Source organism: Perna viridis, chromosome 11 (assembly GCF_037379345.1).
Source record: "Perna viridis isolate PV_CMFRI_1.1 ecotype Kerala chromosome 11, ASM3737934v1, whole genome shotgun sequence".
Taxonomy (NCBI): Eukaryota; Metazoa; Mollusca; class Bivalvia; order Mytilida; family Mytilidae; genus Perna; species Perna viridis.
In genome coordinates, this window is record NC_142455.1 from 7,375,590 (window position 1) to 7,393,533 (window position 17,944).

The 17,944-nt window shown below is 31.5% G+C and overlaps 2 protein-coding genes across 2 annotated transcripts; one reads left to right on the plus strand and one right to left on the minus strand.

Moving 5' to 3' along the window:
- LOC148602810 (uncharacterized) lies at positions 1–2,317 on the plus strand. Its single transcript, XM_088553332.1, has 5 exons — positions 1–99; positions 306–474; positions 1,277–1,368; positions 1,733–1,810; positions 2,304–2,317. Exons 1-5 carry the CDS (start codon positions 54–56, stop codon positions 2,315–2,317), a joined length of 399 nt encoding a protein of 132 aa, XP_088409458.1. The 5' UTR covers positions 1–53.
- An 8,202-nt stretch (positions 2,318–10,519) lies between these two features.
- On the minus strand, positions 10,520–16,754 carry LOC148602811 (uncharacterized). Its single transcript, XM_088552895.1, has 6 exons — positions 16,658–16,754; positions 13,339–13,510; positions 12,874–12,965; positions 12,055–12,135; positions 11,305–11,319; positions 10,520–10,730 (listed from the first exon to the last, which is right to left on the minus strand). The coding sequence occupies exons 1-6, from the start codon at positions 16,716–16,718 to the stop codon at positions 10,582–10,584; spliced, it is 570 nt and encodes a 189-aa protein (XP_088409021.1). The 5' UTR covers positions 16,719–16,754; the 3' UTR covers positions 10,520–10,581.
- Between the last annotated feature and the right edge of the window lie 1,190 nt (positions 16,755–17,944).

Below are 17,944 nucleotides of genomic sequence, written 5' to 3' on the forward strand. Positions count from 1 at the left end.
TGTATATAAGAGGAAGGGCTGATGTATGATCTGTATCAGAAATCAGCAAAATTATGTTCTTATTTATTTTGTCTCTGCTTTGTCTCCCAGAAATTGAAGGTAAGGTAGTTTGTAACTTAGCAGACATTTCTTAGCCTACTTTTATAAAGATTTTGGAAATGTAAACGGCAAATTCTTCTTATTTTGATATAACTAGTATTTAATCATTTTCCTGTTTAAGAAAAATAAATCATGAATGCTTGTATAATAAAAAATATTATTTTCGAATTTTATAAGATATCAAGAAATTCTTTCACAAATTTCAGTAACTGCGTTATGTAGCTGGCCATGTAACTGGCAACACAGAACATTTTATAACGACGTCATGAAAGCAAAGGCTGTATCCACAAATGCCTATGAATTTGCAATAAACTCACCAGCTTCTTCTTTTGTCATCACGTGTTTGGAGAGAAACGGACAGTATATGATTCAAAGGTATGGAGCAATTTCGGTTGAAAATTTAATCATGATATGTGTGTAAATTTGAAAATTGTATTTTTTTTTAATCTAAATTCCGAAAGTTTAAACCGGTCGATTTCTTATGGGTAACTTTTAGTAGTATACTTATATGTATTCTGCAATTTTGTTTTAATGAGAAACAGAGTATTTGGTCTTACTGTTTAATTGATTAATTCTTAAGGAAGTAGACTTGGGGTAAGGAACAAAACTATCGAAATCAGTTATATGTTTGCATCATGTTCGATTTAATTAAAGCCTATAAATCTTTCATTTGAAATAGAATGAAATAAAATGCAAGTTATTTTGATGCTTATACATGTATGAGATTGATGTAAAATTCTTTATACAAACGTCAAATGATTTGTAAGAGTTATGTCCCTTACCCTATGTCTACCTTGTTAAGCCATTTAAGGCCAAGGAAACTTAAATGGTAGATTCTCATCATACTTTAACAAAGATATAGGGCTGATGGTGTGGGGAAGTTATTTGTTTGCAAATGTTAGCTATTTGAAGTATAGATATGTTCTAAAACTATAGTCACATCGCTTTCAGAGAAGAGACATGTTTTTAGTCACCAAGAAATGAAAAATCTTTGTGTTATAGTATCTCAATTCTAGCAACTGACGAGAAAAAAAATCTTGATTTTGAAATTCCTGCCCCGTCCTTTTTGTTCTCGTCTTTTTAAGTGGCCGGGGGGATGTTGGGATCATGATAATTTTTACTAATTGGTTTCATTTTGCCTTAAATATTTGTATTTCTGGTTTTATATATTAAAAAGGCAGCCTGGTACCAATGGAAAGTTCAAATATAGATGCATAACCTGGAACAATGTCGGAGAGGATGCACTTGTGCTCTTTCAATCCCCGTTTGGTACGTTCGAAAATTACATAATGATGTTTGTCTATTTTCCATGTCTATTCCCTAGATTACATTCTTTCGATTAACGCTAGAATTTTTGGTTCCCCTAATTACTATTTAACAAACTGCACTTATTTCTTAAGTAATGTAGTTCATGTAATTCATTAGTGATAATATATAGTATAATAGTAACAATACAATTTTAATGACAAAGATATTCTTTAACATATTTTAGTAATTGATGTAAGAAAGAAAATTTAACAATCATTTATATCATTTGATCTAAGATTGTACATGGGAAGAAAAGAGTATTCAATATTATCAATTATATTTCAATTGTAGATACCTAAAATTAACATATCCCCATTGATTGTAGTTGAAAGCGCTACGCCTCCAGAATTTTGTGACCTATGTTCACCCGAGAAAGTAAACTCTGAACCGGAAGTTTGGGTTGGTAAGTATTATTTTATTATATGTAGATTCAGATCAATAACAATTGCAGTTTCAAGATATATCTCATTCAACTTTCTTTATAAAGTTAAAAGGGATCTTAATGGTACATACAAAAAGACATATTGATAATTTAAAAAAAAAAACTTTTGCTACACTTGTAATTTGGTCGTTATTAACATAGATTAAAGACTATGTAACTAACTGAAAATGCGCTTTAAAGCATTGCATGGTTTGGTATGTGTGTAAATGTGACGTATGGAGAAAACCTCATATTATACAGGTTCTAGAAAAGCAGAGGACACTTACCCTACCGGTGAACCTGGTCCGAATTGCTCATTTGCTTTTGTTAGTTTGTATGTATTATTTTAGTTACTTAATGTTCTTTGTTGTGTATATCTGTTTTCCTTGTTTGATCTTTGTCCCTGGATTACTCTCTTTTGATTTCTGCTAGAATCTTGGTTTCCTTGATTACTCTTTCTTATAATAAACTGTAGGAAAGATGTATTAGAATTTTTAACGTTATCATTGTATTTCGTTAATGGCTACATTTCATTATTGTTGTTGTAGATAACAAATTTACAAGTAAGTACTTTTTTCCATTTGTACTGTGTAATGATACACATTTATTTGATATTTAAAAAATATCTTTTGATACAATTATACGTAGAATTTGGAAAAGAAAATTCTGTATTTTGAATATGTATACGTTACTGGTACACACTGCAAGTTTTCTAATATTTCTTTCATTGTTATTGTTTAAATGTCAAGTAATTGTGTAAACAATTTTTTTAACAGTGATGCCTTGCAACGTTCCTAAAAATTGCCCAAGCAAATCCTCGTCTGCTCGCCCTTGTACCGGATGTGAAACAAACCAATCAGATGACGGCATATGTTGTAAAAAGGGTTGTAAAGAGAAAGATAAGGTGCAAGTCATGATCGAGGGACACAGCTACCAGAAACCTCGGTATAGGTACGGACCTGGGAGACACTATCATCAACACTGGTGGAACCATCGTGCACAATACAAATCGACTGGAAAATAATTTTTCCCCAAACTGTCGTACCTTTGAATAAAGTATTGATTATTTTCACATTTTTACATCAATTTCATATGCTGATTTACATGTTACATTGTTTTTACAAATTTGTTATAACGCCTGTGACTACAGTATGGAATAGAAGAGCGTCCGCTCAATAGATTTGGCTAAATGTAGCAATTACTTAATTAAACTGCAATGCCACGGACACTAACAACAAAAGGTTGTAACCAAAAACATGTGTAATATAACTTGTACTCCTTTACAAAACATCCCATACAAAACTGAATATATAAATTTTAAATATATACCTATAACATGTCAGTATTTCCTAGTATTTTATATAAACCAATTAACAAAAATTTACACTATACATCAGAACATTCGATTCGAAGTTCGAAATTCAATCCAGTAACCAGTGTATAGGGATTTAAGGTCTCGTTTTAGTTTCATTTTCTTTCCGAAATTTCCGATGTAGAACGTAATGAAATCCGAAGACCAATCTGTATTTTATTATTTACTTTCGGGATCTCAAAAAAGAATAGAACGCTTATCCTACCGAAAATAAATTATTTGCTTGATGTCAATATGACGGATTGTGTATTTGTCCGAAATCTACTTAAAATTATTTGATTCAAATTTGAAACTTCATTATTATGTTATTGTAAGACTGATTTGTTAACCGTGTCATAGGTTGCTTTTTTTCCTCTTTCATCAACCTGGACATTTAATTTTAAGAGCTACTTTTCAGGTACTTTTTGAAAAGAAAAGGAAGCTTATTATGCCGTTGCACCTTATTTATGCTCCAAGATTTTACTGTAGTCCGAGTTGCTCTTATTTATTTGTACGTCTTATTTGCGTAAGTTAAGGTTCTTTTTGTGTGTGTTTTAACTATTTAGTCGTTGATTACATTTCGAATCCTGGTTCCCTTGATTTTCCCTCAATAATAATCTTATTGATTGCAGAAAACATTGTTTAGCCATATCCATTTATCTCAGTTTCCGCTATATAGATAACGTATTATCGTTAAACAATCATTGCTTGATTTGATACATCGCAACTATCCCAAAGAACTTGAGATAAAGAATAATGCAGACACTGTTAAGTCAGGCTCATATCTTGGCCTACATTTAGAGATGGATAGTAAAGGAAAACTTTTGACTAAACTAAACGCCAAACACTAAGATTTTTCATTCCGCATTGTCATCAGAACTTTCCTGTCATCTGTGCAACATCCCATGCAGCACCTGCGTACAGTTTTCAAATCACAACTCAAAACGTTAACCAAGAGCTAGCAGTAAGTACGCAGACCTCATATCATATAGGTTCTAGAAAAGCAGAGGAAGCTTATCCTACCGGTGCAACTGGGCAATGTTCCCAGTTTTCAGTGGAGTTGCTCATTGTATTAAATTGCTTTTTTGCATATTATTTTGGTCATTTCACGCTCTTTGTTGTGTTTGTGTTTGTGTTTGTGTCTGTTGTCTCTTTTTTTATGTCAGGTCTTTTCCCCGGATTACATTGTTTTTGAAATATTTCCCTTGGTTACTCTTTTGATTATATTCCACAAATAACTTGAGAAACTGGATGCATAAGAAATGCTTCTGAAATTGATATATGTGTAGTACGGTTGGGGCACTAGGCAAAACACCAAATGAACTGCTTACTATAACTACATTTATTAGTTTGTACACTTTCCGTCAATTTTGAACGTACAGGAAAGAAAAAACACCCTGTAATATTATAATGACAATAAGCTACATATATGGAAAGGTACAACAATATAAATAATAACACCTAAAAGTATTCACACCTTAAAGAGCATAGCAGAGTTCGCTTAAAAAGGGCACTACATTTAAAAAGAAAATAACTATTTGTGTCTTGTAAGTAGTAATGTATCTGCACTGCAAAAATGAATATAGTATGTTTTGCTGAGACTCTGATTCGCACAAATACAGATAAACTACTAAATCAATTATGCACTGTTCCAGAATTTACATTATCCGAATTACTTATATACTACGCACTTAAGCATATAGAAAATATAAAATACAATAATTCTGTTAAAATAACTTAGCAATTACAGTATACCTTGTAAGTTTGTACAAAGCCAAAAAACCATATATGTGGCTTACATGCAGGTAAAAAGGAATTAGGAAAAATAGAAAGTGCAATAACACTCTTTTTATGTATAAAGTTATAGAGATGAATATGGTGCTTTATTATTATTTAATTGGAATAATAAAAACTACTAAATATATCATTTCATTCTATAAGGCAAATACGAAAATCTTCAAGTTCAATACATTTTTTTCAGTATTGGCCTGGGTTTTGCAAGCACATTATTAGCCTTATCTTCAAACTTCCCGTGTACTCTGGAAAGTTTTGCAAGCAGTTATTGATTTGTAGAAATGTAAACACTCGATGAAAACTGTACAATTTTGTAAGGTTACATAAGTGTATGTAATTTGGTTGAGGCCAATGATGTAAAAGAAAAAAAAACATAAAAAACTCTGCATCCTTTTATCGTGCCACGATAAATTTAATGCTAATAAATGACCTTTCACTCTTTATGAGCTGCATGTATAACAGGCCTGTAAACCTTAAAGGTGACCTTAGAGGTTATAAAGGTCATTATGATTACGGTGGAATCTTACTCTCAAGTCAAGCAAACGCATAGGGTAAATCATGTCTAGTTAAGTCTACTTTTTCCCAAAATGACTGGGCATTTTACGTTTCATAAAATAATAGTTAAAATGTGTCGTAGAATGATAAAGGTATCATTGCGTATTGATTTTTATATTAACTGAGTTTCATTTATTCTTATCAATTAGAAAAAAAGTATCATTAGCAGCCGCGAGGATAGTAACAGGTCTTCCATTATTTATGAAATGCAGATATTCATACGACAAAAAGCTTAGAAATTTGTCTGACAGGCGAAATAAGAGAAAATTACAAATGTATTACAATATACAAAATGGCAATACTCCACACTATCTCCTAAACGTATACCTCACTTGTTCAGAGTGGAACAGTCTATCAGCAACGCATATTTCTTAGTGAAGACTGTAACACTCCAGATCTCTTGATGCATTTATTCACCCCAACTGTTCTTTTCTATATAGATCTATATTAATATACCAAGTTTGCTGATACCTTCTCAAATTAGGTTTTTAATGCATTCTTTAGCTTTTCCCACGAATTTTATTAATGTGTAGATCATTATACAGTTTTGATTTTTTGTGTGTTAATGTGGTTTTTTTTCACACAAACCCACACACACACACACACACACACACACACACACACACACACACACATATATATATATATATATATATATATATATATATATATATATATATATATATATATATATATATATATATATATATTTCGGATAAAAGCGATAGTTATGGTCTATTCCACATAACACTGCAAATTTATAGTCAGTTTTGGCAAACAAAATTCTATAGTCTGTTTCAAACAAAATGGCGGACAAGTTTAACTTTTATACAGGGCCAGAATTAATACAGGACATGTGCCCTGTATAAATTATGGTTGCTAAAATCTCCTGTTGTATTAAAGGGGCAATTTACAGTGTATTTTAAGTCATCAGTTAATAAATATATTTCTAAAATGTATTTTTTTTTTTAATATTGATGATTACTAAATGCATGTACTTAATATTTCAATGTATGTTTTGTATATTACTGGTTTTCGAAAACTTCATAACTCGGTAAAACTTGCATCCTATCCCTTTTGTGAAATTAACAAATAGTTGTTTTGTAAACTATACCACAGATGCCCTATATTTAACATTCAATTACTCTTTTTTCTGTGTTTAAACCATAAGCAGGTCTATGATGAGGGTTTAAGGGGTTCGAAGTTCTCCGTTATTGTACATTTTGTGCAGCATTTTGGCCAAAAAAGCAAATATACAAACTGGAATGCATTTAGAATTGTTATTTCATATTCTCTGGATCTGCCCCTGAATGTACAAACATTTGACGAATCGATGACCGTTGACTGATTGATCGCTGACGGATCGATGAACGATGACCGGTGACCGATCTGATCGCAGTTTTGTTATGTAAAATGACGTAAGATCTGCTTGAAATAAACGAAATGTAAAATAAAAGTATAAATTGATGTTTAAATCTATTACATTATGTAAATATTTTTAAAATTGACAAAGAAGACAATAAAAACCGTAAAATACAGTAACCGCTTTGTGGTCACGCTATGCGATCACCGGTTTAATTGATCGGTTTGACGGATCGATGACTGACCGGAAACTGATCGGTGACAGATGACCGATCGCAATTTTTGTTGCACGGATCGGTTCAAGTACTGTAGTTATTGAAACCACTATATGAAATCATGCAAATCAGCATGTTAAACTATTTAAAATCAGGAATGTTAAAAATTGAAAAATGTAAGAATTATCTAAAACCAGCTGTTAATATTATCATAAATCTTTATGAAATTATTCAAATTTACATCCGTTTCGAATAATAAACATGTCCATATATTTGGAAAATTATGCATAGTTTTATGTAAAAGTTCATTTTTTTAAGATTGTGCTATTGAAAACGTGTAACAGTCTTATTTTTATTCAGAAAAGAACTATTTAAAAAACAATTGTTTTTATCAGTCATTTACATTATTTTTCTCCTTTACGATTTGCATCTGTTTAGTACTTCTTGAACATTGACTCATATCAAGTACCCTTCACTTTGTTATTCACCATCAGTATATTTAGGACGTTCAATTCGGTACTCAAGATCAACACATTAAGTACGTTTCGCTTTGTTATTCACTATCAGTATATTTAGGACGTTCAGTTCGGTACTCAATATCAACATATTAAGTACGCTTCGCTTAATTATTCACGATCAGTATATTCAGGACGTTCAATTCGGTACTCAAGATCAAGATATTTAGTACACTTCGCTTTGGTACACAAGAGCAATATTCATTCTTGTTGTGATCAATTAATCAAAAGAAAACAATACTTTACAAAATTAAATACGTAGTTGGATAAATCATGAAATAAATAAATGTTGAGGTTATTAGAATCACGTTTCGTTTAATAAACTATGATCTGCCGAATTGTAAGGATTATTTACCACATAATTCTAATTAAATAGTAGGTAAACTTTGAATTTTCTATACATATTTAAAAATATAAATATATAATTTTGATTATATTAGATTGTCATCCACCATAGGCCAAGCAATGAACAACTAAATTTCTACAGGTCACAAAACAGTTTTCAAACGGTCGAGTGGTAGAATTTTATGATATATTTCTAATTTCTTCCCAGATATTTGTTAGATTTGTTTTACTACTAGAAGTACTAATATGTTCTTAATACAAAGGCACATCAGTTTTAGTGAGGAAACATCGTTTTAGTAACCAAAAATGAAGGACCTATGTGGTATAGTAACTCAATACTAGAAACCGACGGGAATAAAAAAGCTGATTTTGAAATTCACACCATTTTTTTTAATATTTTTTTGTCCCTTTAAGGGGAGGGTAGGGATGAAAGTCACTTAGATTATTTGATCTAAGCTTGACCATGGAAATAAAGATTTTCCTTTACTGGAAGTTTTCAATTGTAAATACTTAGAATTAACAATTACATTACAGTTGAAAGGGCTACGCGTGCAGAATTTCGTGGTTTATGTTCACCCGCAAAAGTAAACTCTGGACCTGAAGTTTGGGTTGGTTAGTATTATTTGAGCATATATATAAATTCACATCAATCGAACTAGCAGTTGTTTGAAGAGAAAATCAATATTACTACACCTTTCATTAAGAAGTTACAAGAGAATTATGGATTAATTGTTAACATTTTTTTTACTTGTAAGTACGTACATGTCATGTTGAAAATAGATTCAAGTAGGACTATGGGTAACTGGAAAAGCGCTTTTAAAATATTGCATGTTTTGGTGTGAGTGTTAATATCTCATGTATCTTGTATCGACCAAACCTCATATCACATAGGTTCTTTTGTTAAACTGTCAATAAAAGGTATCAAAATAATCTGTCTTGTGTCATTTTGTTTCGTCTTCGGCCATATATTATTATTGTTCTTCTTTTTGGTGTTGTAGATTACAAGTTTAGAAGTCAGTACTGTTTTTATTTTTCTTTTGTAATGCTACACATGTATTTGATATTACAATTAATTCTTTTTTAACATTTAAACCTCAATAAAAATCTGGTATGGATATTATATATAAGTGTTTGGTAAACATCGTCATAGCAAGTTTATTAATATTTTCTCTTTCGTCTACCCCGGACTTGACTTTTTGTTAGCAACTCGGTGGGTGTTTCTAGAAAGCAGAGGACGCTTATCCTACCGGTGCACCTGGTTCATGCTCCCAGTTTTAGTGGAATCCGTGTTACTCATTTGCTTTTGTTACTTTGTATGTATTATTTTAGTTACTTTATGTTCTTTATGTTACTTCAAGTTGTGTATGTCTGTTTTCCATGGCTGGTCTTTGTTCCAGGATTACATTGTTTTGATTACCGCTATAACCTTGGTTCATTTGATAACTATTTAATTTATGATTGTTTCAATAATTAAAGAATGGTATTAATTGTAGAATTTCTTTTCTTGATATTTATATAAATGTAATATTCTGCAGCATTGCCAAAAACTGCCCAAGAAAAGTTATCGTCTGCACGCCCTTGCACCGGGTAAGAATCATCTAGTCATGTTTTAATAACGGGTGTAAAGACAAAGACAAGATACAATTTATGATCGAGGGACACAGCTACCAGAAACCCCGGTATAGGTATGGACCCGGAAGACACTTTCATCACAAAATAATGAACCATGTTGCTCGATACAGACACTTCCATGTCTGTTTTCCATGTCTGGTCTTTGTCCCTGGATTACATTCTTTTGATTGATGCTATAACATTGGTTCCCTTGATTATTCTTACAGACATCGGCACTTAAGACATTGTATCTATTTACGTAATCACATCTCAACTTTCAAGAAGATTTTACATTTATTTGTTATATAAAGCATGTTTCCGAAGTCTTTATCAAATACACGAGAAATTTGTGTTTGATATAATGCTTTTCTTCTCATCAAAACCTTGTGGATTCAATATCTTTAAAAAAAATGACAATGTTGTCTTCCCTATGATGGCCTTTGTAATCACATTTGTCAACTTTGCACACTGAACTTACACACAAAATTCTAAAGTCAAGTCTGTTTGATTGTACTCCTCAATCTCCCTGTCCAACTGATAGACTTAATGATATGTTTTTGTTAATATTAGGTAAAGAAAATGCTTATTGTATGTAGAAAAACAGACTAGTTTGATCAAGAAGAACTGTGGGTCTAATATTGTTAAAATATTTAAATTTATTTGTGACAATCGTATTAGTGTTGACCAATAGAAGGGCATACGTTCTGGAGGATCATTGAGTACCAATGTGAAAAATTACTCTTTGGCCTTCTCATTCAATTAAAAGAAGTGATTCGCCTTGTCCTACCATTTCAGTTCATTTTGCATTAATTCTTTAATGATCCTTATTTCAAAGATTACTTATATTTGATGTACAAAAACGAACTTGAAACTAATAATAATAAGATCTTGCTAAACAATATTTTAACCCGTGGAATAACAGCTCTAAATAACAATTCTTGGGTAAATTAATATTCTTTATTAGAGTAACAAAGCAATTGTTTATCTGTTGCTATGGAGATGATGCTAATATCCCTTATGGTACCGCTTGTTTTTCTTGCCTTTTTTCGCAACACAATTATTCCCATCATCTGTTCGATCCTTCCCACATCCGGTACAGAGTCTATCGGCTGATGATTTCACGGGGCAGTTTTTAGGAACGTTACAACCAATACCTGAGTAAGACGCACACATGTACTAATTCATATTGCATTGGGGTTGAATAAAGGCAATATTTTGCATTTTTATAAGGAAGGTAATTTTCAACTTTTTGCAAACTATGAAAGAAATGGTGTATGTTTTTTTATAAATTTATTTGACGAACACTAAACTGGTATTCTTTTATATTTCAAAAGAAATTTTGAGGTCACCGAAATTTGTTCCTTGTATTATTAAAAGAAATTAAGATTTCCATTACATTTCCATAGAACATTAATCCAAGGATTATCTCCTCTTTAATAGAATTTTCCAGCTAAGAATTCCCCTTACAAGAGGCTTTTCACAATTATTATTTTGTTGTTGTAATTTTACCATTCCGATAACGGTCCTTTTGAAATAATTCAAACACAACATTTAAAACACTTTTAGTTAACTGAAAATAAAAATGTCTGTATGATTTGACAGATTACAGAACAGAATGATATGTGTATAAGTTGTTATCTACCTTTAAAAAGCATACAAATGCACATGGTGTTTACTTGATAAAAGTATGTACATTCCAGCAGAAAAAAAATATATAGATAAACTTACGTGTTGTCTCTTTGTCTACAAATGATAAACACAATGAATATATTGATTATGAATTACATGTATACATAGGAATCTCCAAATGGGCACGGGGGTGGGGGAGGCGGGTCCCCCTTATCAATTTGCACAAATGAAAATAGAGTATATTGTGTGTACAAGCGTGCGTTAAAATGCAAAATGTGTTTATCAAGCCTTTTGGGGGGCAGCGCCTTTCTTTGTGTGATTTTCTGGATCAGTGCTTGTATCCCTTATGAAGATTAAAATACAATTTTTTGTGTATGACTTCTAAGTGAAAATTTAGCCCTATATTGGTTGGCCTCATAATGCATACCCTATATCTCACCCCTATACATATATTACATGCCCCATATTACACCCCAAAACCTATATTACATACCATATACCACACCCCTAGACCCATATCGCATACCCTACATCACACTTCTACTCGAAACGCACTTGAAGTATAGTTAAAATGGTTGACATAATGAACACGTCATATCAAAATCTGTATCACATGCCGTATCAACCCTCGACCTATCTCACGCCATTGGCCGATATCCCTTGGGGACAGTGGCGGATTCAGAAGAAGCATATTAGCATCACCCCTTGAAAATTGCAAATTATAAACATTTTCAAAAAAGTTAAATGGTATTTGGTCTGTTTATAAACAGCCTTTATTTTTATATCATTTTCATACATCCATACATCCATAGCGTTAGATTTAACTGCATATTATGATTGAATACATACCAACCCAGACTTCCGGTAAAGATTTGACCTTTTCAGGTGAACAAAATTCGCAGAAGTTGGATGGCGGGTGCGTCAGTGGTACTTAAATTTGATTTGAAAAAAAACTATTTATAACAAAGTTATCACATGAAAACGAAAATAATGTCGAATGAAACAAAGACAAAAATTATAGTCCCTACAAATATATTACAAGTGGAAACGGACTATGCTTGGTGGTATCATTTTAGATATTGTTCATAATATAGTTTTTATTTGGCAAAACATTTTGATTTTTCTCGACTACATATTACCGTTTCTCGAGTACAAAAACCTCAATCCAATTTATCCCTGTCTTATGGTGGTAGACCTAGGGTGAGGGACACAACTTGTAAAAATCATTGGAACTTTTGTATTCAGCATTTTACACCAATCTCATGTAAGCATCGAAGTAACTTTGATTGATTTCATTCCGTTTCAAATGAAAGCTTGATAGGCTTTGGTGAATTGAATATAATACATGTACAAACATATCAATGATTTTAAGAATTGTGGCCCTTACCCTAGGTCTACCTTCATCGGACATCTTCTTTATTCAACCGGAAATAATTTTGCATTGGTATTAACTTCAACTGCCGAATATATAAAAAAGATATTTAAAGTAATTTTAATTATATGGTAACAAGTACGATCGTATGTCTCAGAACAATTATTTTTAAATGACACATAAGTTGAACTAAGTTGAAGTATCAAAACGGTTCAACGCTGATCATATAACCACATTTTCATTATTTTAGAAATTCAAGCAGCAAACGCAAATATCGTTTTGATATTTGTACTGACCCAGGGGTGACTCTATGATTGAAAATCCATCATCTCCAACGTTATTGAATTTGAAGCATCTGTATAAGTCTTTATCACCATCCTGAAGTCGCCTAAATTTATGAATGGACAAAATTGTGTAATTTATGTAATTTAAAGATATCCTAACACAACACTGCAAAAAAGTATACTCGGAATTATCAGTATTTTGACAAAAATCGTAAATAAATAAATGACGTTTGTTCTCAAAATGAAACAAAACAAACACACACACACACACTTGAATAAATTGGATTGTGTTTGGGTGATGTTTTCCAAATTAAGTATAAAGTATGAGCGCATATATTTATTAATTAATTAGATGAATTGATCAATCCATAAGTAGGAAAATTTGGTCAGAACATTAATTTATCGTTTACATGAGGGCCTGAGTATGAATATATCGGCAAGAAACAGGTTCAGTCGTGTTATTTATTACGATCATACCTGTACAATATATATCGACCATTTCTTTGTATACATTCACCATTTATTGTCTTTCCGTCCGGTAGCTTTATGAGAATCTGATGGGCAGAATTGAAGATCAGATCAACTTGACCTCTGTCATTATAGAAGGTCTTTCCTTGCATAAAACATGGCCAACTACAGAACCCATTTGCTGGAATGTTTGAAACATTTATTGTCAATTAAAATGTTTTATTTCGGATCATACAATTACAGGAGAACGGCTCCAAGTCAATAATTTATCCTACCGGTGCACTTGGTTAATGCTCCACGTGTTGTGTAGAGTACGAATTGCTCAAGACATACTTTTGTTTCTTTTTACGTATTATTTTGGTTATGTTCTTTGTTCTGTTTGTTTGTTTTCATTGCCTAGTATTTTTCTTTGATTTCATTCCTTTGAGTTCCGCTCGAATCTTGGTTCTCGTGATTACTCTTTGCATGGCAGATAAAGAAACCATGCAATCACTTACGATCACTTCTAATCCCTCTTTTATTCTGTTAGAATTTCTTAGGAAAACTGTTCTACCACAGCAGACAGAACATAAATCCTGATATACCCTGACATGGTCTGACTGAGACTGTCCTAAGTCAGAACACCTCTTGTCCTATTTCCTGACAGACCCCGGGCTTCAGTGATGAGTAATGGAAAATGTGTGACGTAATTTAGATTAGCAATTCTGATTACAAAACAGTTGATATCAAAATTTACATTGAATGATTATAATTTCAAACTATATAGAGTTCATCGTGATCATCATCCTACAACCACTCGATTATGGTTCATTTTCCAACATTCGGCGCCCACGGCCAAGTCACTCATCGTTCATAAAATATCATTGTATATATATTTTTTTACATTCTGTCTTACACATGTAATCATTTTTGTTTATTTAATTATAAAATAACAGGTCTTTATTTCAGTTCTAAGTGTAAAAACGATAATCGATAACGTGCAGATGTTTGGTAATTCCCACAAAATTCACGATTAACAAAGTTATGTTTGAGTGCAAGTGCTTTTAAATAACATAAGGGTAAAACATTCTGTAAAATGTTAAAATGAACCAGTTTTGCATTAAATGACGAGTGACTGCTACCGATATATTTCGTTCAAAATACTTTAAAATGCCTTTTTATGAAAAAAAATGAGTGTGAGCACTTCCAATTTATATGGTCTTAAATCAATGTAGAAAATATAGAAATTGTAAATATCAGTTTTTATATTAATGACTATGACACTTGTATTTCAGTCAAAATTCTAAAAGCTTCCATATGTCTGTAAAACGTATGAATGCGAACACTTAATGTCCATAAGAGTCTTAAGCTATTGATTAAAATGCTAAATGTTTCCCCGGACTTGACTTTTTATGAGCAACTCGCCGGGTTTTCTAGAAAAACAGAGGACGCTTACCCTACCGGTGCACCTGGTCCATGCTTCCAGTTTTTAGAGGAGTCCGAGTTGCTCATTTACTTTTGTTACTTTGTATGTATGGTTTTAGTTACTTTATGTTCTTTGTTGTGTATGTCTGTATTCCATGTCTGGTCTTTGTCCCTGGATTACATTCTTTTGATTACCGCTATAACCTTGGTTCCCTTGATTACTCTTCCAAATAACTATCATCTGGTTGATTGCAATTTATAAATTTGATTCTAAATTATTTTAAAATGTCGATAGTGTGGGCAAGATATATGAATGCGAGCATTTTTCAATTCCATAACAGTGTAAAATTAATGTATAAAATGTAAAAAATTGTAAATATAATCATAATGGCAACTGCGATATATATATTTCAGTAAGCACTATTAATTCCAAAAGGGTATGAAATTTATGACTAAAACGCAATTGTTTCAATATAACTATCATGTGGGTGACTGCAACACATGTATTTTAGTCAAAATTCTTTTAAAAATGACATATTCCTAAAAAATGCATTAGTGCAAGCACTTTTAATTTCCATAATGTTCTAACAAAATTGACTAAAATGCTTAATGTTTCCATATTACAATCATGTGGGTGACTGTGGCACACATATTGCAGGAAAAATTCTTTAAACATGTCACATTCTTGTAAAATGTTTGATCGCAAACACATTTAAATTCCATTACAGCCAAGAGTTACTGTATAAAATGTCAAAAAAAAAATAAGTACACGTATAAGAATTATGATGGTAATTGTGGAACATAATTTCAATCACAATTCTTAAAACTGACATATTTTTGCAAAATGTATGTGTGCTATTACTTTTAATTTCAATATAGAAAATTAAAGACTAATATGCTATTTTGTCAATATAACTATTATGTGGGTAGCTGCGACACACACATGAACTTTTTCATTTTTTTCTAAATGTTATATTCTTGCAAAATGTATGAGTGCGAGTATTTGTACATTCAAATGAGTATTAAAGTAATGACTAAAATGTTAATATTTTCAATATTACTATCATGTGGGTGGCTGTTACAGAAACAAGTAATTAAAATTGTTAAAACTGACATACTCCTGCAAAATATATTAGTGTGAACACTTTTAATTTCCATACGGGTGTTAAATGTTTGACTAAAATGCTAAATTTTTCAATATATCTATCATGTGGGTGTTATATATTTTCGTCAGATGTCTTCAAAAATGTCATAATATTTCAAATTTTATGAGTGCAAGCAATTGTTAGTATTTTTTTCTAAATGAAATTCTCTTTATTTCTATAGACCTTCGAGAATGACATTAGAATCTCAGGAAGTGTTTTAACGGAAAGAAAGCAATCGTACCTATATCTTTCGGTCTTACTCTTGTATAATTTTGATTAATTACAGATTGTTGGGTGATTTTTTAAACAATTCTAACTTTTGAATTTTCGGGATTTTTTTTTACTATCCTGCAAATAATTAGACATCGTACTCACTGCACTAACAGAGTCTTTAGCGAACCTTATAAAGAAAAGTTTGATGGCAATTCGGGTGTTTCTAGAAAAAGCAGAGGACGCTTACCCTACCGGTGCACTTGGTCCATGCTCCAGGTTTTAGTGGAGTCCGAGTTGCTCATTTACTTTTGTTACTTTGTATGTATGATTTTAGTTATTTTATGTTCTTTGTTGTGTATGTCTGTTTTCCATGTCTAGTCTTTGTCCCTGGATTACATTCTTTTGAATACCGCTATAACCTTGGTTCCCTTGATTACTCTTTCAATGTGTTGAAGTGTTAGTTTGGTTATAGCAAAGGTAATAAAAAATGTTTACACCATGAACTTATGAGATTGTTTATCCACAGTATCTTTATACCTGAACAAAACTATTCCTTTAAATCTTACCTTCTTTTAGCAATAGGAAAGTTGGTAATAATAAAGAAAACTTCATCTTTATTAACTTCATCTAGAGCTACAACCTTGTTTACACTTTAGTCAAGCAAGTAACGTTATAATCATTTGCATATAATTTGCGTTATATGTACAGATTTGTATATTGTCATCGTTTACATAATCAATTTTAATGCATGAATCAAACCAAATGTGTGACATCTATTTTTTTTTTCTTGAATTCATGAATTTATCATGTTTAAAAAAACAAAACACTATGTGAAATATGCATAATATTATATTTTGACACACATAACTAGAATATTATAAGATCAAACAGTAAGATATTTTTAAAATGTAACAAAGAGAGAAAAATTTCTCCAGCGGCATGGATTAAAATATTTTCTTGACCAGTCGAAGCAAAAGACGCAAAAACATAAATGTAAAAGAAGAAGCAATTGGTAAAGGCATTTTGTGGTGGATCGAAGAAAGATTCCAGGGATTGAAACACCCATTATTTTTTGCTTGAAACTTTGTTAATTTCGTTAAAAAAATGCCAAGATATGGCATCTTATTGCCTGGAATCTCTTTTTTCCGAGAGAACATTGGAATTCCCCTTTAAAACTTTGATCTGCATGGACAAGAAATAAAGTTGATATTTTCCTTTTTGAACCGACGATATTTAAAATATTAAAAAGAATCAACACTCTTTACAATTCATTTCTTTTATTTCCGATCTCTGTGAATCACCTTGATATCTAACCTAAGCTGAAACATTTCCTGATGTTTTTTTTTCTTTGAAAAACATCTAGAGATGTTCTTAAATACCTCGATATATACCACAAAAACGAAATCGTAATGTAATAGTAGGTTATGACGTCAAAATACTTAAGACTAATTTTAATTTTAGATTTAACACAAGTACTCTACCTGATTGAAAATATGTCTTTGCTTTTATTATTTGATAGTGACATTTTGGTTATCAAGACGTTAAAGCTGCATTAGCTGCCAAATTTAATCAGTTTTGATTCAACTGAATTTTACTGATTCAATGTAATACCTACATAAAACAACGTTTTTTTTTAATCAGAGAAGATCGATAGCTTTGATCTAATTATTTGTCGCCATTACTTCCGAAGATTGCCGACAGGACATTCACCAAGGTTTGAAAAATACTTTAACCTAACTTGGTAAAAAAAAGAAAAAAAAAAAAGAAAAAAAAAAGATAACGGATATACGGACCCTTACTTCTCCAGTTCCCTTACAAACAAAACCTTCCATACAAGAAGTCACGATGACTTC

Excerpts from the sequence above, each read along its gene's own strand:
- LOC148602811 (XM_088552895.1), bottom strand. The coding sequence starts at position 16,718 with ATGAAGTTAATAAAGATGAAGTTTTCTTTATTATTACCAACTTTCCTA. Across the intron at positions 12,966-13,338 it reads GGTCGATATATATTGTACAG|GCGACTTCAGGATGGTGATA; the intron begins GTATGATCGTAA and ends TCATAAATTTAG. Across the intron at positions 12,136-12,873 it reads AATCATAGAGTCACCCCTGG|TACCACTGACGCACCCGCCA; the intron begins GTCAGTACAAAT and ends ATCAAATTTAAG.
- LOC148602810 (XM_088553332.1), top strand. The coding sequence starts at position 54 with ATGTTCTTATTTATTTTGTCTCTGCTTTGTCTCCCAGAAATTGAAG. Across the intron at positions 100-305 it reads TTGTCTCCCAGAAATTGAAG|TAACTGCGTTATGTAGCTGG; the intron begins GTAAGGTAGTTT and ends CACAAATTTCAG. Across the intron at positions 475-1,276 it reads GGACAGTATATGATTCAAAG|GCAGCCTGGTACCAATGGAA; the intron begins GTATGGAGCAAT and ends TATATTAAAAAG.